The sequence below is a fragment of the Gallinula chloropus genome (genome assembly GCF_964237585.1).
Source record: "Gallinula chloropus genome assembly, chromosome: 12".
NCBI classification, from domain to species: Eukaryota; Metazoa; Chordata; class Aves; order Gruiformes; family Rallidae; genus Gallinula; species Gallinula chloropus.
The window spans coordinates 19275128-19303016 of record NC_140097.1 but is presented as its reverse complement, the minus strand read 5'-3'; the positions used below and the strand labels follow the sequence as shown (position 1 = coordinate 19303016).

General features: G+C 38.7%; 2 protein-coding genes across 2 annotated transcripts in view; one reads left to right on the top strand and one right to left on the bottom strand.

Moving 5' to 3' along the window:
- The window catches only part of CENPP (centromere protein P), a gene marked incomplete at both ends in the record, with an annotated part of 136337 nt that extends 128285 nt beyond the window's left edge, over nucleotides 1-8052 (bottom strand). The window contains 4 exons of the mRNA XM_084269571.1: nucleotides 2897-2985; nucleotides 6519-6607; nucleotides 6975-7132; nucleotides 7916-8052. Coding sequence (XP_084125697.1) covers nucleotides 2897-2985; nucleotides 6519-6607; nucleotides 6975-7132; nucleotides 7916-8052 — 473 coding nt within the window. The remainder of the gene's footprint in view (nucleotides 1-2896; nucleotides 2986-6518; nucleotides 6608-6974; nucleotides 7133-7915) is intronic.
- Nucleotides 8053-11127: 3075 nt separating this feature from the next.
- On the top strand, nucleotides 11128-26056 carry NOL8 (nucleolar protein 8; the record flags this gene model as incomplete). The annotated part of the gene is made up of 16 exons (XM_084269782.1): nucleotides 11128-11266; nucleotides 11431-11493; nucleotides 12417-12495; nucleotides 12784-12931; nucleotides 13797-13859; nucleotides 14172-16037; nucleotides 16355-16471; nucleotides 17610-17729; nucleotides 17988-18072; nucleotides 18903-19047; nucleotides 20624-20707; nucleotides 21471-21733; nucleotides 23587-23743; nucleotides 24014-24084; nucleotides 25060-25142; nucleotides 25459-26056. The coding sequence occupies 16 exons, from the start codon at nucleotides 11128-11130 to the stop codon at nucleotides 25510-25512; spliced, it is 3537 nt and encodes a 1178-aa protein (XP_084125908.1). The 3' UTR covers nucleotides 25513-26056.
- Between the last annotated feature and the right edge of the window lie 1833 nt (nucleotides 26057-27889).

Here is a 27889-nt window from a genome sequence, read left to right as displayed (position 1 = left end):
ACATGGTATAAAATAAAAAGGTACTAAAAGAGTACACGTTGAAAATTTAAGTCTTTTTTTTTTTTTTAAGAATTCAGCATTACGAAATGTCACCAGTTTAAAAAAAATAAAATAAAATCCATTTGGAGCTGAAAACACTCAAAAAGCCAACATCCATGTTACAGAGAAGTCATCCAAAACCAGCAAAAAGCATATTCAGGCAGAGAGTAACTATTTATCAGGCTAAAATCACACACCCTTCATCCAAACACCCTTTCACTTTTACAAAATAACATCATCAAAACATCAAGGTATACAAGAAACTTTACCAGTACAAAAGTATTTAATATGTTCCTTTAGTTATTTTAAGAGGCTTGTTTTTCTTTTTAAACTCACTGCAGTATGTAAGACTTCTTACACTAGGATGTAAAACCAAAGCATGACCCTTACAGCTGTGGGAAGAATTCACACTTCCCCTCATTTCCAAGATCCCTCACCCATGCAGTGTTTAATATAACGCTGACATTTCATAAATCCTCCACTCTGACTCAGAAATACCTATGAGTATAAAGTCAGAGGGGGTTTCAAACTCTCTAAAAAGCCCTCCTATTTGATTAAGTAAACTTTGCAATAGTTAACTGACTGAACAATTAACAGGATATCAAACCAAAGAAAAAAAAAAAAAAGACAGGCAATGTGATTTTTCATGGATATTCTGGTCTCAACACAAGTAAAAAAAAAAAAAAACATTTTAGTAGTAACTGGTGCAAAGGGGATTCAAGTAAAATCCAAAACCAGAAGACTAAATCCTGTGATTCTCATTTGCATATATATTTTATTGCCGCAACATACTTAAGAAATAGAGCACATCATTTCAAAATAGATATTGTATGTTGCAGCAGTACCTAGTTAAAAATTAACTGCTGAATTTTGATGCTTTTAAAAGCACGTTGCTCAAGTGTTATAGCATTCCTGTTTTCTTCCAAAGCAGGATGGGCTTGGGAATTACAACTGAAAGCCAAGTTTTTAACTCTGGTTCTATTAAAGACCCTTTTCTGTCATGTAATATGAAAAATGAAGCCAAAAAAAATTAGAAAGCTGATGAGGAAAAAATCCAGGCCAGTAGAGAAAACAAGACAGAGCTAGACAATGGATTTGGCAAGACTGAGACAAGGAGGCAAAAGAAGGAAAGAGGAACTGGTAGGGAGGCTGAAAAGAACAAACAACACAAAAAAGAGACCAGATTTAGCTGGTCAAGAATGGAAGAAAAAGGAGAGAGGAAGGCATCAAGATTCTAAGAGCAGATGGTGGAGTGAAGAATTAAAGAGCTAGCTGAGCAAAGCCTGAATCTGAACATGAAGAGGGAATTAGGATTTACAGTAAGAAAGAACTAGTTTAACAAGGAAATTGAGAAAACAAGCCATAGAGGCAGATCACAATCATATTAAGTCAACCTAGCAGTGGGTTGCTATCAAAACAGACATTGTCAGCATCAGCACCACTCTGACCACATATTTACTGCCTTAGATCAGCACCACACACTGTAGCACTGCAGGACAAGAAAAATGGAATTTTGAGGGGTTCAGGGTCCACTTCCCCCTCCCCCAAATTATTTTTTCAACCAAATGACTACATTGATCCTATCTGCCCTGTGGCTTCAAGAATACACACGTTGACACAAGGACAACAGATGGTACATGCAAATAGGGGCAAAGGAGAAAGAACTACTTGCTTTACTGACAGTAAAAAAAAATATTAAATGAAAACTCATGTTTACTTATGAATACTGGCATAACGTGGAAAAGGACCAGGATAGAGAAGAGACAGGGATAAGACACCAGTGTTCAAGCCAGAATGAAATAAAGTCTGCCACTGCTTCAACACTTTCCTTTCCAGCATTACTAGTAAGTTCCAATACACTTTTGCTGTCAGAAAATACTCATGAGAAAACAAGGCTAATTTTCTAAATCCTGCTTCTTGTGAGTAGTCAACAATGACTCCTAGTTCTACCAGTAGCTTTAGTAGATTTATGGAAATTCCAAAGCCTTTAAATGAAAAATTCAGCTCCTGACAGAGACTAACGAAACCAGAGGCAGAATTGACCCTTCTTTTTACCCATCCATTTGCCTCCATCTACCCCACTCCCATCAAGTCTAAAAAAGAATATAAACCAAAATATCTCACTCAGAACAGTATTAAGTCAACTACCCGGTAATAGATTTTTTCTCAGAATAGCTTCAGAGTAGATTTCATAGTGGAATACCACAGACTAATAATTTAATCATTATTCATCCTCTGTACTACAAGTTGACATCCTCTAAAACATACTCGAAGAGTAGCATTCAGTCATGTGCTTGAGTTTTAGTACATACATTTTTTTAAGCCATTGCACAAATACACTGTTCCAGGTTTTTAAATTACATTCTGTTTTTAAAATAGCAGTGAGAGAAATCCTGATGCAAGGAAGAGCAATGGAACAGCAAGCAGATAATGAGAAACTGGCAAGTACTGGAGGGAGGTTCTGGATGTACATTTTAGCCATTACTCACCCCAGCACACATCCACAACGCACATACACATCTGAGTAACCGTTAATGTGTTGATTACATAAATCACAATGCAACAGCTGAGACTGAAGTGACCTTGTTCTAGTTTTCTCTGAAGCAAACAGCTAAGGCACTATAACCCAAAAAACGTTTGTTTCATTTGAATTCATAATGGTCCTGAAAGACCTTAGAAACTAGTGCATTTCCTCTTCTCTCCAGAAGGACACAGACAAGAGACAGGTCGAAGTTTTTATGTTGTTCTAACAGTATGTTTACTCAACAAAGAAACTGACAGCCAACATGAAAAATCAGTACTGCATTTAGCATCAGAGAGCCCATACAAAAACTTCTCTTTAAGAACTCTACCTTACCGTGACACAAACTTGCTCACATCCAAATCTTCTTGAGATTCCATTGTAATGCTGAGATCAGTAATAACAGTGGACACACTCTCTTTGTTCTAGATTGGAGAAGTAACAATACAACGTTTTAGAAATTTCTCTAGTGAGGAGAGAAAAAAGTATCTATTTGCATATAAAACTGACAAAAATGTGCAGCTGCTGCCAACTACAATCCTTGAAAAGGCTTTTTTTTTTTTTTAAGATATAGCTTATAGGCGAAGACATTTTCTTTCATTTAACAATATCAGTGTTATCCATACAGCAAGACCTGGAATAATACCTGGACTAGTCATCATAGAGAATATATAACTAAGTCTTCCTTTATGCATATTTTATTTCCTGTCACGTCACATCACTTCCACTTCTTTAAGATTCTTCTCACTTTCTAACACAACCCCTAGCTGCCACACATACCAAAACCCACAAATACAAGTTTTCATCTGAAAACCATAATGATGCTGCCCTAAGTTTAGAGGAAAAAAAAATCCTGTTAGTTTGTTCGGGAGTTGTTTTGACACCGTATATTTTTTCCTCAAATTCTTGTCCTTTTTTACATAACTGTTACTCCAGGGTACATGCACAATAACAAAAATAAAGTGTTTCCAGATCAAAATACCTTACAAACTACAAAAAGAATGAGAGAAGTTGTTCATACAGTAGAAATGAGGCCATAAAAGGAATTAATTATTTTTTCTACACATTACTAAACACACCAGAGTAATAGGTAGGATAACAGTGAATGAAAAAGCTTGAAAACATGGCTTGAAGAACATTGTAAATGATGTATACACGCCTGAGGTTGTGGATAAGCTGCGAGAAGGCTTTCCAGTAAGTGGGTTACTAACATATGCTAAGATACCACCTTGAGGTCAAATAAAAAAATTTAAAAAGAAAACAACTCTTATTTGAATGATTGCTTCCTCAAGCAGTTTAGACTTATTTTGGCAGATTTCAAGACAATTGTGCATGTCTTCTAATACCCAAGGACAGCAAGGAGGAAAAAAAAAATAAATCAATCCTTCTGCATTAACCTGTTTTGTTCATCCATAATTTGACCCTTGCAAGCATCGACCAATGTGCAATGGAAAACAGACAGGAGCTAGTCAGGCTGGTAATATAAAGTACACACTAGTTTAACATGATGCTCTAACTACAGAAGCAGCTGAGATGCAGAATATGGCAGGCAATGAGTGAGCAATGACCAGCTGGTATAGACATGATTTCATAAATCCTTCAAAGCTAGTTAATGAACACAGATCTGCCTATTCTTCTTTCTATTCAAGCTGCATCCTGGAATACAGCTATTAATGTTAATGACATATAACATTTTGTTTAAGATCGATTTAGACACAATCACAAGAGCAATTTTTTACTCTGTATTAACTGGTTTAAGGTGCAACACAGCTAACTACTAGATTAAACCACTAGAGTTAACAGTGTGAAAAAAATATTCTTTATCCTCTTCTGCATTTCAATGCATTTGTTACCTACTAAGCATTTCCCTAACACAGCTGCAATCTTCTGTTTCTCAGGATGGGTGGAACTAGTTGCAACTTCAGACTATCTTGCCCACGTAAATCTCAGTATAAACTATTTTGAATACAACCATTAATGCCACATCCCAGAAAACAGGCTTCTCCATTTCTATACCAAAGAAGCCAGAAGCATAAAAAAGTTCAAGTTTCCAGGCCTTAATCACAACTCTCCTGACACCTATGGAAGCAGAGTCTTGCATCCACATAGGATCTACTGACTTCACCACAGGATGACCTGTACAGTATACAAAGTCTGTGGCAAAACCATGATAACACACTATCACTTCTACACCACAGAAATAGCCAACTAGAACTAGGCTGAATGGAATTCTTAACAATCTATTTTTAATTATATTAATTACAGAACTATAGATTTGAAAAATACAGTCCTCAAGTTTGAATTTTAACAACTAGATTATCTCAAAATTTATTTGATTTAAATAATTCTAACAAAATGAAAATACAGAACTGTACAAAATGGTTGTTTTTTACAACTCTAACCAAACCATTACATGACAACTTGTTCAATGCATTAATACTTAAGTAAATGCAAAACCTTTAATAACAGGCAAGTTCACATACAGTCACAAAAACTGAGTAGAGGAACAGAAATCAGTCAGCGTTTGAAGCAGTAAGCATACTTCTTGTCTTGGGTAGCACCCACAATAAAAAGTAAAACCTGTATATTATGACAAATCAGAAATTGTACTCCTAACTGGTGTCTCCTTAACTAATCTGCCATTTTCCACAATGTGTCTATAGCTCACACCAAAAAACTGCATAAAACATCGGCAAGTCAAAGTTCATTAACTTAAGGTAAATCAATACAGTTTAATATGCAATGCAGACAATGTAAGTTATAGGTAACACGTACTTGTATTAAAAAAAAAAATCAAAGTTTTATTTTTTCAACTTAATTGCGGTTTTTTTTTGGTTTTTTTTTTTAATATATACATTTGGTATTACATCCCTCTAAACAGTAGATTTCTTATGCGTTTTAGTAGAAGTTGAAGGCATTACGTAGGCAAGTGCTGCCATCTAGTGGCGGAACAGATTTATGAATCGCCAATGCAGCTTTGAACACACATCCTGTTGCTTATCTGAACTCCACTAACTAGATGATGTCATTCTGCAGGACCATACAGGTCAGAAAAAACACATCAAAATAAGTAATGCTATTTCCGTTCTCAAAGCTAAATGCAGTTTTACACAAGGAAACGGTAACACGATATCACTAGGACCACAATTTCAAGTCATGGATGGACGTAAAAGAGATTGCAGAGTAACCTCATTCCGTTGAGCTCCTGCAGTTTAAATTGTGCAATCCACACGCTACAATGATTGCCCAATTCATAATACGATTTTTCTTAAGATTATGAAGGACATCTTTATATAGCAAGGCAGCTTTTTAACACTACCACATTCAGTCACATTCAATTTAAAGAGCATCTTGTAATGCTGAGCTGAAAATCGAGTTTTCTTGAGAAGGAAATTTCCTCGTGTCAAAAATATTATTACAGATTGCAGCTGTTTTCCACTGCTTATCATTTTGATTTCTATTCCTAAGACTAGCTTCTTATGAAAGAGCTTCCTGGCAAAAAAACCTCTGATCATTAATGTAACGTCTGTGCAGTCCCATGATATAATGGTTAGTCATATTCAGCCCAGCAAATAGAAATATAACCAAAGTTTTAAAAAAACTCCACCAGAATTATTGAAGTTCGTACTGCTTCATCTTTTCCTCAGTTTACTCAAGAGGTAAGGTTTGGAATTTCCCAGCACAAGACTATAGGATAACACAGTAAGAATTTTGTGACTGAACATTAAACCTGACCTTTGCTTGCATGCACATGGAAATCAAAAGTTGGGTGCAGCAGTTACAGTGATAACAACCAACTGAGGCTTAGATTAAGGACACTCAAAATTAAAAGAAAAAAAAAAGTTGTTGAACATTTCAGCTTAAAAAAAAGCATTGACATCTGTCCATTTGAAGTTTTTATTGTTTGATGGCTTTTGGTTTTTCTTCGTTTGTTTTTTCAGTATATATTGATCCTTACCTGCATTTCAAGAAGCTGGAATTCCAATTGAAAAGACAGAAAGTTGAAATTTCCTGATAATCTGTGCTTCTGCACTGTTCTGTCTCTAGCTGTTATAAAATCAAGTTAACAAAATAATTCTTGGTTATAAGTCTATTCATCCATTATTGTATTTCTTCCATTAATCATATTTAAAGTACCCATTGACACCATCCCATCATATAAATGGCTAAGTTAAACATGTTATAAACCCCCATAAAACAAAAACCAATTAATTTCGCAGTAGTCTTGCACTTCCCCACTAGGCAAAATACTATGCTCACTCAGAAACCATTTTGTCAGTAAATTCTATTGTATTCCAAAATAATTGCCTTTTTGCCAACATCAAACGTAGAATTACAACACAGATTTGCAAATGTGACAAACTGAAGAAGTGTGAGCAGGATTAACACCAGTAAAGAGTACAAAAATACTTACTTTTTTCCACTGTTTTCTTGACATGACTTGTGAACTGAATGCCAGTAAGTTTCATTAAAAATGAGAGGTCTGTTTCTAGACTTTCAAGTTGAGCTTTCAGGTTTGGTGAAGATTTGTATCCCTTAGATTCTCCCTGAAATTCTCTTTGGAATGTTTTTCTAGAATTGGGAGGGAGGAAAAATTAAAAAAAGACCCAAACATAAAAAATGTTTTATCACACCAGTGCAGCAATAGCATTAGCTAAAAGGCATTGTAATCTGATCTGATGATTTTCAGACCAAGATCAGTTTTCAATGAGTGAAATTTCAGTTGGATTGTATTGCTAATAAGAGTAAGCTATTTGATCTTGCACCAATACTTCATGTTCACTGCCAAGCAAACACACCTTTATAAGAAGTCTGGAGCTGTAAGTATCCATTTTGATTAACGTACAACAAAAATCAGCTGTGATGCCTTTATGAATCTAAATTACTTCTTTGAACTACATAGTCAGTTAAATAATGGAAACAGAGGGCCCTACTATGGCACTTCTTTAGCATGTAACCAGTCACACCTGTACATGTGCCCAGTCCCCATCTTTTTTAAGAGAACACACCGAGCTGTTTCACTGCACATATTGGAAAACAGTCTTGGCAGTGCCCACACAGTAATACACCCAATCACACCCTCTGACCACTGATTGTCTTTAAAAAAAGAAAAAAAAGGCAAAGAAAAATCCTTAAAAAAACCCTACAAACTACCAACAGAAAGCAGTAAAATGATCAACTATTCAGTATTTACACTGAATAGTAATAGTAATCAATGCCATATATAACCCATATTCCAAACAAAATCAGTGCTGTAAATTAACAAAAGGAAACCCCTAAGATAGAGGCAAAAGCTTATCCTAAGCAATTTTAACAAAGAAACATTATTGAACTAATATGTGAAAAAAGGCATACATTGACTGTAATATCTCCTCATCAGAAAAAAAGGTGGATTCTTGTTGGATCTCTTCATACTTCTCAGCCAAAAGGTCAATTTCTTCTTCCAGTGACTGGATTTCTTCTTCATAAACTTGAAAAATGTTGGTGTCCATTTCTCAGAATCAATGTTACTAAATGAAACAAAATAAGCATATATCTTAAGCCAAATTTAAAAAAAAAATCCATATTTTTTTCATCCAAGGAATTAAGCAACGTAAACATAAACTTAGTCAATTTTTTCTCCTATCCCTCCATATAAAGTGAGACAATTCTTTTATACTTCATCACTTCTGAAAACTGAACAATTACTACATACATCTTTTAAACATCACCTTTGATAAGTACAATCATTTATACTTTTGTAAATAACTCTGGAGCAAATGCTCCTGTCTGGTACAGAATATTAACTCTACATAGAAATCTTGATCCTCAGCAATCAAATTTGACAGGAATTCTGTCACCAACTTGAAAACAGAGTTAGGCCTGCACTAAAACTCTGTTCTTGCTAGAATACTCTGTCATCAAGGTAACTCATACTTCAATCCTAGAAAGTCCATTTAGAAAGACATTAGTCTGCAAATAGACATCACAAGACCGTAAAAGCTAGTTTTTATATATTTTTAAAGGTAACAAACATTCCAAGGACAAAAGATACCTCACTCTAAAAACATTATGACCACAAGACAGTCTATTTCCAGTGAATACAGGATGTTATTAAGTATCACAGCAAGAGTATGACTAAAAACACATCTTTAACTTTACATAGAAGAAATTTTTTTTTAAAAGTTAACAATTTGAGAAAAAAAAAGTAGGTTTGTTGCATCGGTTCTTTGAATTCACTGAGGGCAAATGTAATTATTAAACTAGTTTTCAGATACAGATCACTGCATAGCCTCCAAATGTAGAACCTTAATCAGGAACATAATATAATAAACATCTTTTTTCAAGAACCTTTTAAATTAATAATTATTTTATTCAGAAGTATATCTAGATGTTTTAAACATCTTGTAACAGAACAAGCTTTTCCACAGACAAATGCAGTCCTAAGCAGATACAGAACCCAAATCCAGCTTTAACCAATTCACCTAACGAGCCACCTGGTAAATGAAGCACAACTGTTCCTAATAATGCTAAACCAGAACCTGCCTTGCAAGTAAACAGCTGTAGAGAGGCACAAAGGAACAACCATGTTTCACAAATTATTCAAAAAACATCTATTTGAAGAAAAAAAAAATCTGACATTAACCTAGACACAACACATTCAAAAGACTGTAGAGAATATTACACAAATCAATATCAATGTATTAAAGTTTTCAACCAGGGAAAAGAATAAAATCTAGTTTTAAGTGTGTTTTGAAACAACTACTTGAATTTAGAAGACCCACACTAACGTGGTTGAGTAAGAAGGGATGAGGGTGAAATAGAATTTTATTGGCTTATTTCATAAGAAACAGCATTCGAATAAACCCCAACACTCAAAACATGTTTTGCATTAAACACTCAGTGAATTAAGAAAGAATAAAGAATGACCAAAATTGTACCCAGTCATAACTCCCTCTGAAGTTTTGAAGCCCTTATGCAATGTATAACAACGAACAAAATCAGTAGGGAAAAGAAATAGTTTTCCAGCTTTTAATGCACCCAATAAGGGGTCTTTTTAAACTAGATACACTGAAGGAAGTTCTGGCCATAATAAAAAAATACTCCGGGAAAAAAAAAAGCATTACAATAGACAGAACTTCACCTTAGGTTGTCAGCTAATTCCTTCTTTAAAAGCTGTTTCAAAGACAGTAAGGGAACGCATATATTATAGCCCATAGCTATTTCACCGCAAGTGATTTTACTAGATTATGGAAGACTCATCAAAAAGCATTACCTCCGTGAAATAACACCGGTGTATACCTTTAGTTCAATACAACGTGACATTAAAGACCAAAACCAATCCCTTTTCCCCACACCTCACCCTAGTCCTACAAATACTACGTGTGCGTTACGTACGTACCTGGCCGCACGCACCCTGAAGCGTTCGCTTATTTTTGGGAAAAGCGTTCTGCAGTCTCAGCAAAACGAGCCGGGGCTGTTCTGCGTTTCACGGCTTCGTTTCTAGCCTTCCAATCTCACTCAGACAGCCGCTGCCCTCCCTCTCCGCCCGAGGCGGACTGAAGTTCACAGGTGTCAGACTTCCCCGGCGGTACAAAGCACGTCCAAGGAGAGCAGCCACCCCCAAGGCACAGGGAGCAGAGACTCGTCACAGATGCGGAAACCCGAGAAGTAACCACCGAGGAGACAAATAGAGACCCCCGTCGCCGCACGCCCCTGAGGGGAAGGTTGACCCCTTCGTCCCAGCCGCCCCCTCAGAAGACGGGAGATCGCCGCCCCCGAGGAGCCCTCGCGCCTTCAAACTGCGCGCCTAAACCGCGCGCGGCGGACGCGGGCGCTACCACAGCTGCTGCCCAGCGGGGGACGCCGCCCGAAACTTCGCTCCCCCTTCGCAAAACAACAGAGCCGCTTGAAGGGTCGTTCCCAAGTTGGTTATTCGAGAGAGCGAGAAAAAACGTTATTTTGTTAGCGAATTCCTCAGGTTTTTGCTCACAATTCGCAGAAAATCCCCCTCCCTCCCTTCCTAGTTAATTATGCTCAAGCCGCCCATACCCACAAGCCCATGCGCTACGTGCTCGCCTCACAGCTGACCGGCCAGAAACAGGACCGCAGTCAAGGAAATACTCAAACACCACGACTCGAGGAGGCGGAACCTTTCTTCCTCCGAGTGAGTGCTAGGAAAGGACGTGGGGGAAGATAAATTGCGTAGCGCTGGGAGGCTCGCACATGGAGACGGTGAGGGTTAGCTGATGGGGTTCTGCTGTGCGGCTGGGAGTCGGCCCCTGGGAGCCGGCCCCATGCTTCTTGTATTGTGTTTGTGCTCGTACTTGGTGCTCTTTGCTTCAGGGTTTTAAATGTGCTCCTGGCAGCTAAAAGATAAGATGGTCCCACAGCAGCGCTGTTGGGATGGAGCAAAGCAAAGGGATTCTCCCCTCAGGAGGTTCTTCATGGGGGACTTGTGGTGCAGTAGTTTCTCCCGTGGCTTGGTGTGACAGTTGCATTAATGCTTGTGGTGTGTTAGCGAGCTCTTAACGTGGGGTTGGGTTTTCTTACAGAAGACAGCATGTGTTACCGCTGGGCCTTTCAGCATGGAGAAGAAACAAGTTTCAAAACGCTTATATGTTGGAGGGCTTGGCCATACAGTCTCTAAGGATGAACTGCAAGAAAGATTTGGCAAGTTTGGGCAAGTTTTGGATGTGGAGATTATTACCAGAAAAGATGATGAGGGTAAATGTTTTGTGTTGTCCACTAAAAGCGATTTGTTGCTGAGTTTGTAGTGTGAAGTGGATTTTTTGCTTCAAAGATACTTAATTTTCAGGGAATAACTTAATTTTCAATTATAAAGGAAACACTCTATGTAGAAATTAACCCAATGCTTTGTCACTGAGCAGGGAACCCTCTGAAAACGTTTGCCTACATCAGTGCCAGCATTTCTGATGCAGACCTTAAAAAGTGTAAGTACATTTTTAATTTCTAAGTAATCTATGGTTTTGAGCCCAGTTGTATCACTGATAATACATTTAATGTTGTCTAAATCAGAATATGATCATGTTAAACTCTGTTCCTTTTTGTTTCCACGTTCATTCTGTTTTCTTTAGCTGACATTTTATGGAAGCTGTTTTACTAAGTTTTCAGTAAATAGATGTAAGCAGATTAGAAGGATTCCTGATGACTGAAATCAGTGATTGATGAGTTTGTTGTAACTTTTTTATAAAAAAAGAGTAGAAAATGTGTTTCACTTCAGGTCTGTAAAACCAAAGTTGTGACTTGAAATGAGAGGAAACCCAGAAGCAGAGTTTATATAAAGTATGCTTTTGTTAAAGCAGTTACATAAATCCCAAAGTATTTAAATTGTAGACAGGGTTATAAAACCAGCTGTGTAATATGTAGTAGGAAAACAGCAGTGAAGATGCTTATACTTCAAGAAGGGGCTGGTATGCTCTATTATCAAGGGAGGGCTTCCTTTAGGAATAGGAAAGTTGTATTGAGAGCAAGTAAAAGCTAACCCACCCTTGATACTTCCTTAAGTTCCAATTGCAGTGCTTTTTCCTCTGGGTTTTGGTACTTCTTAACTCTTTTTCAAAGCACACAAAAATTTAAGCAGAGAAGAGCCTATCTGGTAGTGTAGAAACTTCAGAGTACGTACCTCTGAATTTCTACGTTTGTGTTTGAATTGAACCATACAGATTTGAAGGACTCCTTTGAAGCCTGAGCTTTAATTTTGGTTGTAGACCTTCTTGTGTTGGGGTATTAGACTTGTCATACGCAAGGTATAAGGTCGTGCTAAAACAAACTTGAAAACAGGAGATGTAGTTAAGACTAACATGTGTTCTTTTTAACGTAGAAAATGCTCATTTCCAGTCTCCTTGTCTTACAGGCATGTCAGTTCTAAATAAAACAAAATGGAAAGGGGGGACACTGCAAATTGAGTTGGCCAAAGAAAGCTTCCTGCACAGGTAAAAAAAATCACTAAAGCAAATGCATGTTGTTGCTTAAGCTGCCCTTCTCCTGTTTACCTGATAATGTCATGGCTGTGCTCTTACTCTTTCTATTGACGTTGCTGGACTGTTAATGCATGTTAGATACCACAGGGTGTTTTGCATCATGATTCTGTTAAAGGGAGCATATGTGTTAATTCATTACGTAGTGAATGATTACTATTCTGTGGGAGAGGGTCACTGCCAGCTAAAATTCAGCATCCAGGCATACCTTTCTTCCTATATATTGTATACTTCTTGGTACAGGCTTGCTGTGGAGAGGGAGGAAGCAAAGCTGCAGAAGGAAAAGCCGCAGAGAAATGACAAAGCAGATCTGATAGAATCGCTGAGAAAGGCTGGAGTTGTAGACTTTCACATGAAAGCAGTACCAGGTACAGAGGTGCCAGACCATAAGGTATGGTGGGGTAGGTGTCTAGGGAAATAAAACAAAACCCAGGATTGGACATAAGCATGTTACATCTAAACTTATGTCAAATCTATGTTTTAGTTAAAGAAACTGAAGTGTGACAGTTCCAACTTGTGATAGGTAGACTAAAGACATACCTTATGTGTCAACATGTAAAATATTCCTGTTAGTCTTTGTAATGACTAGAAATGTTCATGATTTTAAATCAGTAAATACTCTGTTACTCATTTATGTTGAGGATATCTTTGTATCACCCTTGAAAGGATGTGAAGAGAATGTGTGTCTTAATTTTAAACAGTAGATGCATTTTTCAGAGCTGGGTTGTCAGGAACTAATCTGTTTCAGCACACTAAGGATCAGGGTCTACACATGCTTAGAAAAGTAAGATTTAGAAGGAGATCATTGAACATGAACATTTAAGCAACCATTTTATTTACTACAAAGTTTTCAAAAGAACTTCCCAAGTACAGAACATTGTGGGAGGATGGGGGGATTTTTGATTTTTTTTTTTTTTAGAGGAAAAAGGAGAAAAATAGTGATCCTGTCTGTATGGTTACCACTATTAATTCATAAACCAGAAGCCTTATTAAAAATAATACTTGTAGAGAAATTCAAATCTTTATTGCCAGTATTTGAAGGTTGTAGAAATTTGAGGGGGTGAGTCTTTTTTCCTTTTTCCTTTCAAGAAGGAAAGAGGTGGAGTTGCACAGTATGAAAATGAGAGTGAACATCAAAAATCAGACACAGCTGGTTCTTTATTAAGGTTTCTGTGATCACAATGTATACATCTTGTTTTATTCCAGGGTTACTTCAATTTCTTTTTTTAACACTGATTATTTTTCTTTTCTTTTAGAAATGGGTTGTTGGTAAATTTGGCAGAGTCTTGCCTGTGCTTCACCTCAGGAATCAACAGAAAAATAAGATATCCTTTTCGTATTGGTTGGGTGTGGGCACGATTCCTTCTTTCATCATCAAGGGAAACATTTGCTTAGTGGTCGTAATATTGACTATGGTGTCATACTGCATTTACTGAATCCCCTAAGGAAATCTTGTAGTAAATTTGTGTGATTGGAATAAATTTTTTTAGATGGCAAGTCTGTTGCTTAAGAACTTAAGGTTCTAACATTAAGAAGGACTCCTTGTTGCCCTTCCATGCAGAATTTAGCTTGTTTATAAAGACTGGAAATCTTACTGAAAGAATCATGTTGGTTTTAAGTCCTTTACTCAGAATAACATTGTGAAATATGACCCATCAAAATACTGCCATAACCTCAGAAAGCTGGAGCAGGACTTGACACGTGTGGTTCCGATATCTGAGCTCACTTGGCACTTGGAAGAGAGAGATGATGACATAAAAAAGAAACGGCAAGGACAGTTCCCCACAGCTAAGAAGCCACCCAAAAAACAAAGGCAACTGAGCAGTGAGGCTCTGAATGGAGAAGTAGTTCTCTCTTCTGGGTGCCAGTCACTTTCAGAAAACCCCAGCTCACCACAGATAGATCAAAGATCAAAATCCAAACCCAATGGGAAGTCTAAGTTGCCTCCATTAAGGGGTTCTCATAGTAAAATCTCAAGAAAAGGTTTATTACCAGATAAAAGTAACATTTCTGGAGTTACAGCTGTTTCTGATAGTGACATTGATTCTGAAGAGGAAATCAGAGCAATGGTGGAGAAAGAAACACAGAAAGCTGAACATGTTGGGTCTGAGAGTGAGCACTTGGAAATTGTTGGGGATAATTTTGAATTAAAATACAACAGTCACTGGTCCTTAAGGAAATCAAATGACACAAATAAAGCTGTCAAAGGAAGTTACAGAGGGAAAGACACCATGGAATGTGATAATGGTTATGATTCTGCAGATACAGATGAAATTATTGCTGAAAGTAAAACTTCAAGTTTGAGGAGATCTGCGGTTTTAGAAGATTCTAAACAGGAGAAAGGAGAAAGTAAAGAAATATCAACTAATAAAAAATATGATTTGGTAAACGAAAGCTCACTAAAAACTTTCACTTCAAGTGAAGAACATGCTGAAGGAAGAGGAAAAACAAAAAAATCAAAAACTGCAGCCTTGAAGAGGACAGTAGTTAATAGTGCAGCAAAGACAAGTGATAGTGAAAGCTCTTCCTCAGAGTCTGAAGTCAGTTCTGACTATGAATCCATGATGCAAAACTGCTACCGCTTAGACCTTACGTTAGATGACTTAAAAGCATTGGCTACTGAAAATGCTGAGTCTCAAAGAAAAGCATCAGATAGGACACAGAGCTCCAGTCACAGCAGTGGTGAAGAAAATCCTAAGGGTAATATTGCAAATCAACCCAAAACTTCTGAAGTTCACCCTGCAGCTAAAAAATGTATCTGCCCTGAAGATGTACTTGCTGCTATTTTAGCAGGGGAGGAGAATGCTGGTGAAGAAAGCTCCAAGGGACAAAATAATTCACGTTTGAAATACCAGCCCTTCAGAGGAATGGCATCCCTTTGTCAAAAAGAGTCACCTGAGGACAGCACTAGCTTAAAGCAGAGACCTCTAGAAAGTTTACGTTGTGAGGCTGGTGTTTCTCATTGTGGGAAGGCATCAGCTAAAAGCCAGTCTAAGAAGCCAAAACATAGACACTGCGAACAGCATGAGGATACGTCAGATGCTGCCTCCTTAGCAGATGAGAGAGATAAGCCTGTTTTCCAGCTATGTTTGCAGGGAAAGAACAAAGATGCAAGTTGTTTGGAAGATGGCCAAAGTTCAGAGGGTGGAGATGCTGCTTCTAGTAGTGATCAGAGTGAAGATAGGAGCAGTGACGAGGACAGCAATGCTGCAGTGTCACAGAAACGGGTTAAACGGCAACTGGACAGCCCAAAACTGCCTTCAAAAAAATTGAAGAGGGATGTAAGCAATAAAAATCCAGAATCTAAAGCAAGTAAATGTGAGAATGGGAAGACAAGCCTTCTGGAAAATAAGGAGCATAGTCTTCATGCTACTGTCTCAGAGGAACCTAACATTAAACAGTTGCAGGATAATCAGAGGAGGCTGGCAGCTCTAGAAGAGAGACAGAAAGAGAGAGAAATGCAGAAGAAGCTCATTCAAGGAGCTCTTTCAAATCTGGTAATTTCACTCCCAACTTGTATCTGAATAGTATCATATAGTATGTAACATATATATATATATATGCAGTAGTATAAAGGAAAAATGGGTAAGCCTGTGTTAAGATACTTTAAAATCATATTCTGGAATTTCTTCTGATGTTGCTAGTTTTCTTTTGCCTTTATACAAAATGATGCATAAATAATTTCTAGAAAGTCTCTAGAGTTGCAGAAGGAGTAGTAGATTGTTTTCGTGTCATGGAAATGTCTCTTGGGTATTTATGTATGTCTGTAGCAAGTACTCAATATGCTTGGCTTGACAGTTTCTCTCTTACACAGGACAGCCAGCCAGCAGGCAAGCGTAAGCACATCGTGTTCGATTCAGATGTGGAAAGTGAAGCTGATGGAGATGAGATGTTGAAGAAAGATGTGTGTTTGGGAAACATGCCTGAAGAAGTAAGTGTAATGGGGGCTAACTCCAGTGTTCTGGAAGGTATATCCATGTCAATATGATCGTGGCTTTTATTCTGAAGGCTGTTATTCATAGTGGAGCAACAGGAAAGAGAAGATGATGTTTGAATTAATATGAATGATTATTCTTTTTCTGTTAACATGAAGCAGGTTTCTACGAGTTTAACCATGTATCCATGAAGCAGAAGAACTTGGAGAGCTTGTAAGGATATGAGGCTTGTACAGAAGATATTCTCATTTTGATTGAAAGAAAAAGAATGTTTAAGTTTTAGGGCTTACACATAACTAGTTTTGAAATGTCACTGCTTTTAAAGGTCTCAAATTGATGTTAAGGGTCCAGACAAGTTGTGTGGGGCTTCTTGCACCTTACACAGTTGACAGCTTATTTAACAGACCCTTCAGGATTTTAATACCATGCTTTCAGTACAATTAAGTATGTTTTTTCTAGAATAGAATTTCCTGTATCATCACACATTTTTGGTTTGGTAAAGCTTTTAATCATTGGGTCTGTTCTGTTGCATTTTTTCTTCATAAATATAATAAGAATAGGAACGTTCTTGCTATTTAAAACCTTTTTTTATCACTTTTCCTCCTTTGTATCACTTTTTAACATATGTATTCCTTGCCCTGTAATTAGAATTCCTGCCCTGTATTATTATTCTTTTTTTTTTTTGAAGAATCTTTAATTCTGTGGAAAATTACTTTGAAGTTGTGAAGTCCTTAACTCTTGTAACCTATTATATTTATCAACAGACTTTTAACTTTGTCCTAGTTTATAGCATGAATGAGGCTTGTTCAGAGAGAATATAATTAGACATTGATATTTTTAATTGATCTCCATTGCCATAATTAGAAAATTGTATTTGTGTGCTGAACTCTAACTGTAAAACCTGAGTTACTCTCAATGTCAATATTTTGCCTGTGCTAAAATTCAGTAGTCATAACTGTAAAGTAGTATAAGGTGTGTATACAGTGAGATTTGAAGCACATGGTGAGCTGGTTGTTTTAGAAATCCACTTTTTCAGATAAACTGCAAAGCACCTGAACAAAGCTGGTACTGATTTATTTTTGTAAAGTTAATGTAGACAGCTTTCTTTGTATACTTTCTTTCTGTGTAACAAAGGATGAACCTGCTCCGAAAACTTCAGGCAGACTGTTTGAGAGCAGCGAGGATGAGGAAGATGATACAGATGATGAGAGATTCAAACTTAAGCCCCAGTTTGAAGGCAAAGCTGGTGAAAAAGTGAGTGAATCTGTTACTGCCATCTTGTTTTCTGCTAAGTCTCTGTAACACCACTGCAGAAGAATGCAGCATGTAGGTTAGACTTGAGTGTGATATTTGACAAACTTGCAATGGAATTCTCTTAAATAGAGGAAATAATGTGTGTTGGGGAGCGGGAGGAGGCTTTTTATATGTTGCCATAATTAAGGTAAAAAAAGATAGCCAGTGTTGACGAGGTGGTTCTGCAGCTCTCACTAGGGTCTGTTTTGTTTCCCTTAGCTCTTGAAGCTGCAGTCGCGGTTTGGCACAGACGAAAGGTTTCGCATGGATGCTCGATTCCTGGAAAGTGATAGTGAAGAAGAAGGTAAACCTGCTTGTGCTTCCTGGTTCACACTAGTAGTAGAGCTATTTCATGGAGACTTAATTTGGGTTGAAGCAATTTAGGGATTATTTCTGCTTCTTTGGTAGTTCCTGAAGAAAATAACCTTGTGCATAGTATATATTGGTCGTTGTGTTTTCTTAAATGTAAATATTGTAAAAGCATTTTTAATAGCAGAGTGAGATGTACTTGGTTGATAAATCAGAACTTGAGAATATTTTTTAATACAGCATGAGACCAGACTCTGTTTATCAGTGTTTTTCACAGGTAAGTGGTGACTTAATTAAAATAAACTTTCTGACTTTGACATTGATTTAAATAAATTGTTTTGTGGTCCTCCTACAGTCCAGGGACAACTTATCAGCCTGAGAAAGATAGTTTAACATTAGTTTTAAATAACAGAAAGCAGAAAACCCAAAAACAGTAAAAAAACTCTTGAAGATTCCCTCCCCCCCCAAGTTGAATTATTAAGCTGGTCTCAAGATTCAGAATTTGTTTCTGAAACTTAGATTTTTGCATAGATTTGCTGGTACTTTTGTCGCTTTAATGTGACTTCTGTGTGTGTGTACAGTGTCTGTCAGTGACTGAGTATTGCACAGCTAGATAACTGATCTGATGTTCACATTAAATAGATGCCCACATGCCCATGATGTGTTTTTCTACAGCCCAGGAGAGAAAGCCTCTAAGCAGACTTGAAGGATGTGCCATGTTGATACATTTGAGCTCTTCTAGTGCTATACTAAAGTTAGATACCCAGTATTTCAGGCTTACTTAGGTCACAGCAAGAAAAAAAAGTGTGTGTATTTTTCTCTTAGCAGACACCAAGGATTTGAAGGAGGGTGAGGAAGAAGAGCTTGCAGCAGAGAAAAAGAAAAACCTGCAAATACTGGGAAGCCTCTTGAATATCAACCTGGAACACCCAAAGCTAACTAAAACAGCCACAAGTGCGAAGAAATTCAGGTATGAATCATCCATTATGAGAAAAGGACTTTAGGGAGGTTTAATTATCGCCAGTGTTGCACAATTACATTTTTTGCTGAGCTGACTGAGAAAAGTATTTCCTTCTGTTCTGTGTGTTTGAAGTTATCTCAATGCAGCTTCCCAACTTCAGTGTCCCCATAGGTTACACAACTGGTACTTAGTATTTTAGGCACGGGGGGGAATCAGATATCTGTTTGAGTTTTTTCCAGTGGTTTTTTACTGATTGGGTTGTTGTTGATTAAAAACTAGTGTTTGAATAAGTCCTTACCTATGCAAGACCTTATCACCACCTACAACTACCTGAAGGGTGGTTGTAGAGAGGTGGGCGATGGTCTTTTCAGCCAGGGGACAGGAGATAGGACAAGGGGAAATGGCCTCAAGCTGTGCCAGGGCAGGGTCAGAGCAGATGGGAGGGAAAAGTTCTTCCCTGGCAGAGTTGTGGGGCTGTGGCACAGGCAGCCCAGGGAGGGGGCTGGGTCCCTGCCCCTGGATGTGTTTAACAGGTGGGTAGATGAGGTGCTCAGGGATCTGGTTTAGCATAGGATAGGAATGGTTGGACTTGATCTTCAAAGGTCTTTTCCAAACTTGTGATTCTGTGAAGATACCTTTCTGTTGTCTGCAGAGACAAACTGAAGTTGCCTAAAGAACATGTGAGTGGAGCAGTAGGTCAGTAAGTTGGAGCCTAACTGCCATAGCACATAAGGTTATTGATTTCTGTGCTCTGGATGTGTTTAGCCTCAAAGTTTGGTTTGGGTGGAGTTTCACTTTGGTGTGTTTTTAGATTTACCTGTATTCCTGCTTTAGAGAAGCTTCTTCCTTAGGTTAGGAATTTGTTATATGTGTTGCTGTAGAACATGCTGTAGCCTTCATTAGATGATGGTGAGAGAGGTTTAGACCAACTTAGTAGAAATTAGTGGTGTTAAGGGTAAGGCAGTAGTGTGCAATCAGTAGCCTTTTACTGACAGTCACTACTGGAGTTGCATCAATTTAACTGCTGAGTGCTGAATGCCATTGTGACAGCTGCACAATCAGATATAACTTGATGCTTATTGCATTGCTATAAGGTGGTGTGAGCTCTGCTATAGGAGCATTGGAGTCAGTCTAAACCTTCAACTGCTTTAGTTGATAGTCCACCCAATGTTTAGATAGTAAGAGAAGGGCCTAACGAGGGGTTACTTCGGATGGTTTCATTTCCTCCTGCACCATTCAAACTTATGCCATGTTTGGTACTGGAAGAAATAGATCTGGGTAAACACATCAATATAGCTATCCATACTGATATAACACCTGCAGGTATGAACTTACTGAGTAATAGGCACAACTTGAGGTCAATGTTTCCATGAAATTTACAGCTTGTTTAAGGGAGCTTCTGTTTACAATTTTCCTGACCTGGATGCTGACTAGCCAGTACTTTCTAAATGCCAGGTAAGTTTTGAATAGATTTGGAGCTTTTATTGGTGAAGTGAATGTGAATTCAAATCTGACTGTAAACCATTAGGGTGGCTGTCTGTCAAGCATTTACAGAGTCTCCTGTTCTTTCTTACCTGTTTTGCAGAGATATTAATGCCCTCCGCTACGATCCCACAAGGGAGGACCATGCAGTGTTTGAAAAGAAACCAAATGATACAGAAAAGGAGAGGTAACACTACAGCTTGGTAACTGTTAACTGTGATGTTTCTTCCCATGGAAAGATCACTGTAGCAGAAGACTTGAGTTTGAAACTATGCAGACTGCTCTGTTTTTTCTGTAGTTCGATTACTGCTAAAATCAAGATATAATAAGAACCGTCACCCTTCAAAGCCCCGTGTAATGTCATCTTTTCTAGTCCATCTACTCTCTGCATGACTTGCTTTCTCACCTTCAGGCTATTTTTTGATTCAAGTCATGGACAGTATAATTTGCAAATCAGTGAGGAAAAAATATTAGCTTTTAGCATTTCTTTTGTCAGAAGAGAAAGCTGTCCTGAATATCTTTCATAATATGCTGTCATATATTAATGTAAGTGAAAAGTCAGGATGTGACTAAAGTATACTTGTTTCTGCCTTTTAGACTCAAACCTCAGATATTTCTCCAGTTTTTACCTTCAAAGGCAGTGGGTGGATTGCAGGAGGTAAAAAGACATTGGTCAAAACTGTAAACCAAAAGGGTAGTCATGCTGCTCTGCAAGCCTGCTGGTGGCAATAGGGTATTTCCTGTGGCCAGAACCTGGAGTTGGTAAGAAAGAAGGAAAGAAAAAAGGAAAAAACAAAAACTTAGAACAAAAATCCCACACCACTCAGACTGTGTGAGTGAATTACTCATTAATGAGCTTAGATGAGTTTGGGAAGAAGTTGACTCTTGTGGAAACTTTTCTTTTAAAAATATATGTGCTGTGTTACTGTCCTTTACCAATCTCATTGCAGTAAAGCTGAAAGGAAGAAGAAGAGGGAAGAGAGAGAAAAACTACCTGAAGTGTCTAAAGAAATGTATTACAATATCGCTGTTGATTTAAAAGAATTGTTTGGGTCTTCAAAGAGCCAACCAGAAAAAACAGAAGAAATACCCTGGGACAAAGATGATGCTGAGGACACCACCCCACCTGAGCATTCGGGACCCAGCACTCAGGACTCCAGCGGTTTCATGTTTTCCTTCTTTGGAGACACCGAGGTGTCAGGTGTAAAAGAAGGTAACAGCAGAACATCCATGAAAGAACAATTCACTTGGGTCAGGCATTGTAGAGCAATGTATGAAATCCATTATCTAGAAATGCAGGGTTCAGGGCATTTTCAGAGGCACAAGTCAGTAATTAGGCAAAATCAGTATGATCTCTTATTCTTGCCAAGGTGGCTGTGGTTCAATTACAGTGTATTCATGCTTGCACCCAGGAACTGAGAGGGGTATTTAACTGGGTTTTTTCAAGCAGTGGTGGAAGAACTTGTCGCTTACATGTTTCTCAGATAGGGAAAGAGGTGATTTTCTATGTCAAATCAGATTTCATATAAACCACAAGAGCCTTTATTTGTTAATTAAGGTTTATTATGAGCAAAGAAGTGTTGAGTTGACCCCAAGATCCAAGAATATTTTAGTACGTACTTAATTTTATTATTATACTTGTGGAAAATTGAAACAGTACATGATTATTGAGGTGTCCTAACTTAAGATGAAGTCAAACATTATGAAATCAAGATAAAAAACCCGAAAGAAAGTCACTTTAATGTAAGCAATAAAAGACACTGAGTGAAGTTAAGTCAAACATGAAGCCAACAAAAACCCCCAGCCCCTGCATTTCAGCTGACCTCAGAAAGTGTCTGGTGTCTTCTGAATGCAGTAAATACGGGTGTCTCTAGAACAAAGCAGAAAATACCTGAGCAGAGCTTTAGTTTAGAGCTCACGAAGTCCTCAGCACTGAGGACTGTGCTTGAGCACAGGGTCTCTTATTGGCCAGTAGGAATAATTACTGGTTTATGTTGTATAAGAATCCCGTTTGGTCTGTGCTAGCTGCTGTGTGGCCACAAAAACAAATGTGAAGCCTCTGTTGCGTGTACCTCAGTTGCTTAGGTGATTTTTGTGATTGTTTCTGTTGGTTTTCTTTAATTGGACTTAAGATCATGTGTTGCATGGAACCCATGAAGGGACATTGTGGATAGTTCAGTGTTGGGATTGTTTTGAGTGGAAACAATGGGTGTTTTGCAGACAACTTAAATTTGCAGATGCTCAGTTTCCCCAGTAGAATTTTCTGGTATTTTTCCTGGAATAAAACACTGTTTGTGCTTCATAGTCCAGTTACTGTTGGGTTTGGAAACTGTTCTATATTTCCAGAGGGTGGCAGTACAGGAGCAGTCTTCTCTGTTCTAGTCATACAGGCAAGTACTGTGCTTACACACCAAAAAAACCCCAAAACCCATATGTACCATGGATTAGTAACCTCAGACCTTGTGGTCAGGTGCAGTAGTAAGGGCTCAGGTATGTGTTTAGGTTACCAGGTGTAAACTGGGTTTCTGGCCACTGTCTGTGTATGCTGTAGGCAGGAACACATGTGAATGTAACATAGGTTAGACACACTGGAAGAATAAGGTATGGCATTCTCTGTGTGTGTGTTTGCAAAGGAAGTTACTCAGGTGGATCACAGTGAAAGAGCTTTTATTGCAATTCTGCAAAATAAAAAATATGATGGGCACAATTGCTCCTACATTGATAATGATTGTTAGGGTTCTGTCACATCACTCCAACATAAGGAAAAGCTCTTGCACTCTCTTCCTTTGCTGTGATGACACTAGTTGTGAATTTTCAGGTAAATTTGTGACATACGAGAAAGCAAAGTACATTTGTCCCTGTGCAGAGCATGATAGATAACCTGAGAGGGGATGTTTCTGTCCTCCTTACATCTGGGTGGTTTTTTGGTGGGGTTGGTGCGGGTGGGGGAGGGAAATATGGGGAGTTTGGGGTTTTTTTTAAATTTAAGTATTTCATTTCGATGTAGAAGCTTTGATGGCAAATAGGGAAATTATCTGATTTTTTTTTGTTGTGATATTATTGCAGAGCCCTACATAATTGAAACAATAAAACCTGTAAAAGTCACATGGCAAGAAGATCCACGTTTCCAAGACAGCAGTTCTGAGGGTGATGATGAACCAGAGCCATCAGAAAGTGAAAGGGACAAAGAAATGCAAGTTATATTTGTATTTGTTGTCTACTTGTAGTACTTCGCTACGAGAGTATTACAGTAGCACTTGGGTTTTGAGACACTAACATCTTCATTCCATGACTCCAAACAGTGGAAGCTTGACTAAAAGTCAAATATAAATTAAGACTTTTAAGGAATTATTTTCATAGAAGGCTGCATTGGGTTACTGTGGATAATGTTCTTCCACGCATATTATTTCTCTGAAACATTACAGCTTTAGTTTGTGTTAATGGAATTTGACAGTAACTTTTATGATACTAAAATTCCTCTGTGTTTGTCTAGGCTTTTCTCTTTACCACAGACAGAAAGTACTAGATTTTTCTTCTTCTCTAAAGATGATGAACGACTAAGAGGTATAACAGAAATTATTTACCTTTTTTTAACTCTTTTTCCTGAAGTTCTGAGGGGGAAAGAATACTGTTCAGTTATTAATGTTTTGTAGTTAAAACACAGACAAGAAATTTAAGAAGAAAAATTGCAAATTTCCCTTATTCTTTGTGGTATAAATTGTAGTAGCATTTCCCTTGAGAAAGTCCTGGTAAAATAGAAGCTGAATAGAAGCTGAACCCTTGCTTCCCTGTTTCCAGATAATTACCTAATATACGTGGCTGGCCTTTTAGGGCTTAAGGAAAAAAAAAAATCACTTAAGTTGTTTAGATCTTTTGGATCCTTAGAGGCATTTATAAGAGATCTTGAACCTTCTCTTGTGTTTCTGGTGTTATCATTAGGACTATTGAATATTATCTTCAGCCACATATGCCCACGTGGTTCCTGATCCTAAATAATGCTGGGGGTTTTATTGTGCACTTCATTAATTTCATAGTTAAAGCAGCCCATAGCCCAAGAACCCCACAACCCACAGGCCACCAAAACAATTGCTTTTTGCACTTTATGTAGTAACTTTATCAGGTCAGCCTTAAATGTTTCCCAAGATGTGTTAGACAACTATCATTAAATGCATGTGTAAAAGTCAGTGTGTTACTACAGTTACTGTACTGGAATCTTCCAGACTGTCTAATTTACAGTGCTTGTTAAGCTGGAGCTCTGATTCCTTAGCAGGCATAAATTTTCTTGGGAGGCGTGGGACAGTGGTGCTGAGCTTTTAATGAAGCAGATGCTCTTTCACTGCAATTTGTATTTCAGCATATTAAGGGAAACTGCTGCTGTAATTCATAACGCTTCTGCTTGAGCCAACCGTGCTGTGGGGGCAAGAGAGGAAGAGGAAGAATAGGCCTTCTGACTTGATTACTCTGGTGCTTGTGAGACTTGCAAACAGCAGCATATTCAGAAGTGTTTAACTGTATATTAATTTGTTGTTTGTTTTTTAGAGGGCCCTAAATTATTTTGTAGATCAGTAGACCTCAGTGAAGAAAAAGATGATTGGGAAGACAGACGTAGAGTTTTGCTGGAGGTGAGTGTTTTAACATCTGTTACTCAGTAGCTGCGACTGAAAGCTCAGCATGAGGAGGGAACACAGCTGCTTATTTGCTTAATTTGCATTAAAAATTAATTCAGGACCTTTAGAAGGGCTTGAAAGTTGATAATTATCGAGGAACTAATTTTTTTAGTATATTGATGTGTGTAGCATCATGTTGTGTTAGACAGTCAGGTACATGGAATCTCTGTATTACACTGGACCAGCTACTTTACTGCATGTGAAAAAAAAAAGTGTTTGAAACAGGTGGATTTAGAAACTTCTCCTAATATTAAAACTTAAATACTTTCAGGAATGCCGGAAGAAGCATAAGGATGCAAGAAGGAAAGTGAAAGCAAAACAATAAATCTTTGTCTTATTGGTCAGAAATGCTTCATCTTTCTCCTTTAAAGAAATTGGAGGAAAATGTCTCTCTGAAAATTCCAGTGTTTTAAAGACCAGACCTAATAGGACATAATACTGGAGAAGACTGTTCAACTTTGTTTCTAAATAGGTACGTGTTGGTTGTGCCAATCCAGGCCTTGTACCAAGGTTTGGAATTTTTTTCTATATTAAGTAAAAATTACATGCTGCTTTGCAAGATTTTTGACAACACCTGAACCGTGGGGTTATTTGCTGTGTTCTGAGGCCCTAATGCTGAACAGGGCTGACAGAGGGCAGGGAGCTCCATGTCTATATGACTGTATAACTTGTACTCTGACAATACAAATTCTGACACTGATTTGTTTTAAAAATATGTGGAATGCATTATTTCCAGAGTAAAAGTTCACCAGAAGCTTATGAAAACACATATGTAACTGGGAAGGCTTATGAAATGTGCAGCTTTGTATTTCTTCACAGAGGAGATTTTTCAACTTTTTGAGTGTATACATTAATAAATATTAAGGAGAAACATTGCTGATGGAATTCCCTTGTTGCATGAAGGCACCATCTTGCTCCCATGATAATTCATGAGCTTTTCCAGCAGCAATCGCTACACACTTACCATGCAGGCAGCTGAGGCCATGGGAGCCAGTATAGTGTGTTTCTGGATGCAGCTCCTGTGGAACCAGGCGTGATTGCATGCTGGGCACACCATGGTGCCATATGACACGCTGTGCTCCACAGGTTCCAGGCAGATAAGGCAGGTGGTGTTCTCCTCTGGAGTCTCCATCGCTTTCTGCTTGGGACAGTGCTCCCAGCAGAAGGTCCTGGGGCAAGACGCAAGGGATGGGTGAGGTGGGAAGTGCTTGAAGAAGGGTGATGTTTAATGCCTATACACATTGCAAAGGCTGGGGAACCTCACCTGTATAGCCCAAAGTACTGGGTGATGCATTCACCCGCCACGGCACAGGGGAGATGGAAGCTGCGGTCGCAGCCCCTTGTCCAGCAGGTGAGGGTGGCCCCACTCAGGCCACAGACAAGGCAGTCCTGGAAAGAGCACAGCAGCCCCCATCAGCGTCAGCCTCAGGGCCTCCATGGCCAACCCCACACCTCTGGGCAGGGAGCAGGATGTGGCCGCTGCTGGGCCACAGCCCGCAGATCCGCCTGGCCGACGAGGCTCCTGGGCTGCAACCCCTCTGGAGCTGCTGGGAGCAAGGTGTTTGCTCCAGAGCTGGTTGGAAGGGCTGGGCTTGCTTTCTCGGGCTCGGAGCTAAGTTACCACAACTTTGTGCCGGCGCAAAACTTGTTCTTATCAGGTCCTCACCTTCCACACTGCCCGCTGGGTTGTGCGGCACACCCTAGGCCATCTGCTGCCCCCTGTGCCTTGGACACAGGCAAAATCCAACTGGGCCACTTGCTCCAGGAGCCCCTGCTTGAGCAGGTGTTTAGACTAACTGGTGTGAAGAACTGCTCTCCTGGGGCCCACACACCATTGTTCTCTCTGCATCCATTTCCTGCCTAGGGGTGCACAACATAGCTGTAGTGGGGCTGTTTTACAGGCTTGGTTTTGCTTTTTGTGAGGAATATTAGAAGGTGAAAACCCCAACTCCTGTGCAAGAGAGAGACAGCCAGCCAGAGAAGGACAGAGCCTGGTGAGGCAGAAATAAAAGGCATTGAAGGAGGGTGAAAAGGAGAAGGGGGAGGAGATAGACTAGAAAAAACTCTTCTCATTAAATGGAAGTCCATAGCTGGGAAGTACACGGCTGAGATAACAAAGCTGAAAACGGTGTTTTCTTGAGAGGGCCAAGTTAGAGGACAGAAGATCAGAAAAGCGAAGACCCGAAGCACTGAATAGATGAAGATGAAAAACTGCTTTTTCTCCAGTTGTGTTCTGGTTTCTTTCCTTGGCTTCCTGAAGTTGTTCTGACTCATGGTTTTGGTTTGGGTTTTTGGTTAGTTTTTCTTTTCCTGTCTTCAGAATTCATTTTGCATTCTAGAAGTGTGAAAACAGACAGAAAAAATGCCTTCACTTACTTTCACGTATTCTTTGGCACACCGAGGAGATAAGTTTTTAGGTAGCAGGCGTGAAAGCAGTGAGATCAGACTCAATTTTTAAATACCTTGCAGCATCATGCTGTTGTGAGAAGATGTTAAATTGAGCTAGGTTTTGTAGTGGGTGGTCCTTTCTGAGGCTAGGAGGTCCTCCTAGTTGTAACAGACGCTACATGTTGGAGTGGGCTGCCCTGCTGTTTCTGCACACTCTTATTTTCTCCTAAGGATTCCTGTAGCATGGATGTTCTAACACTCCTTTCCAGCCAGCCAGAGCTTTGCAACACTTAACTGCTGGACATCCTGACATG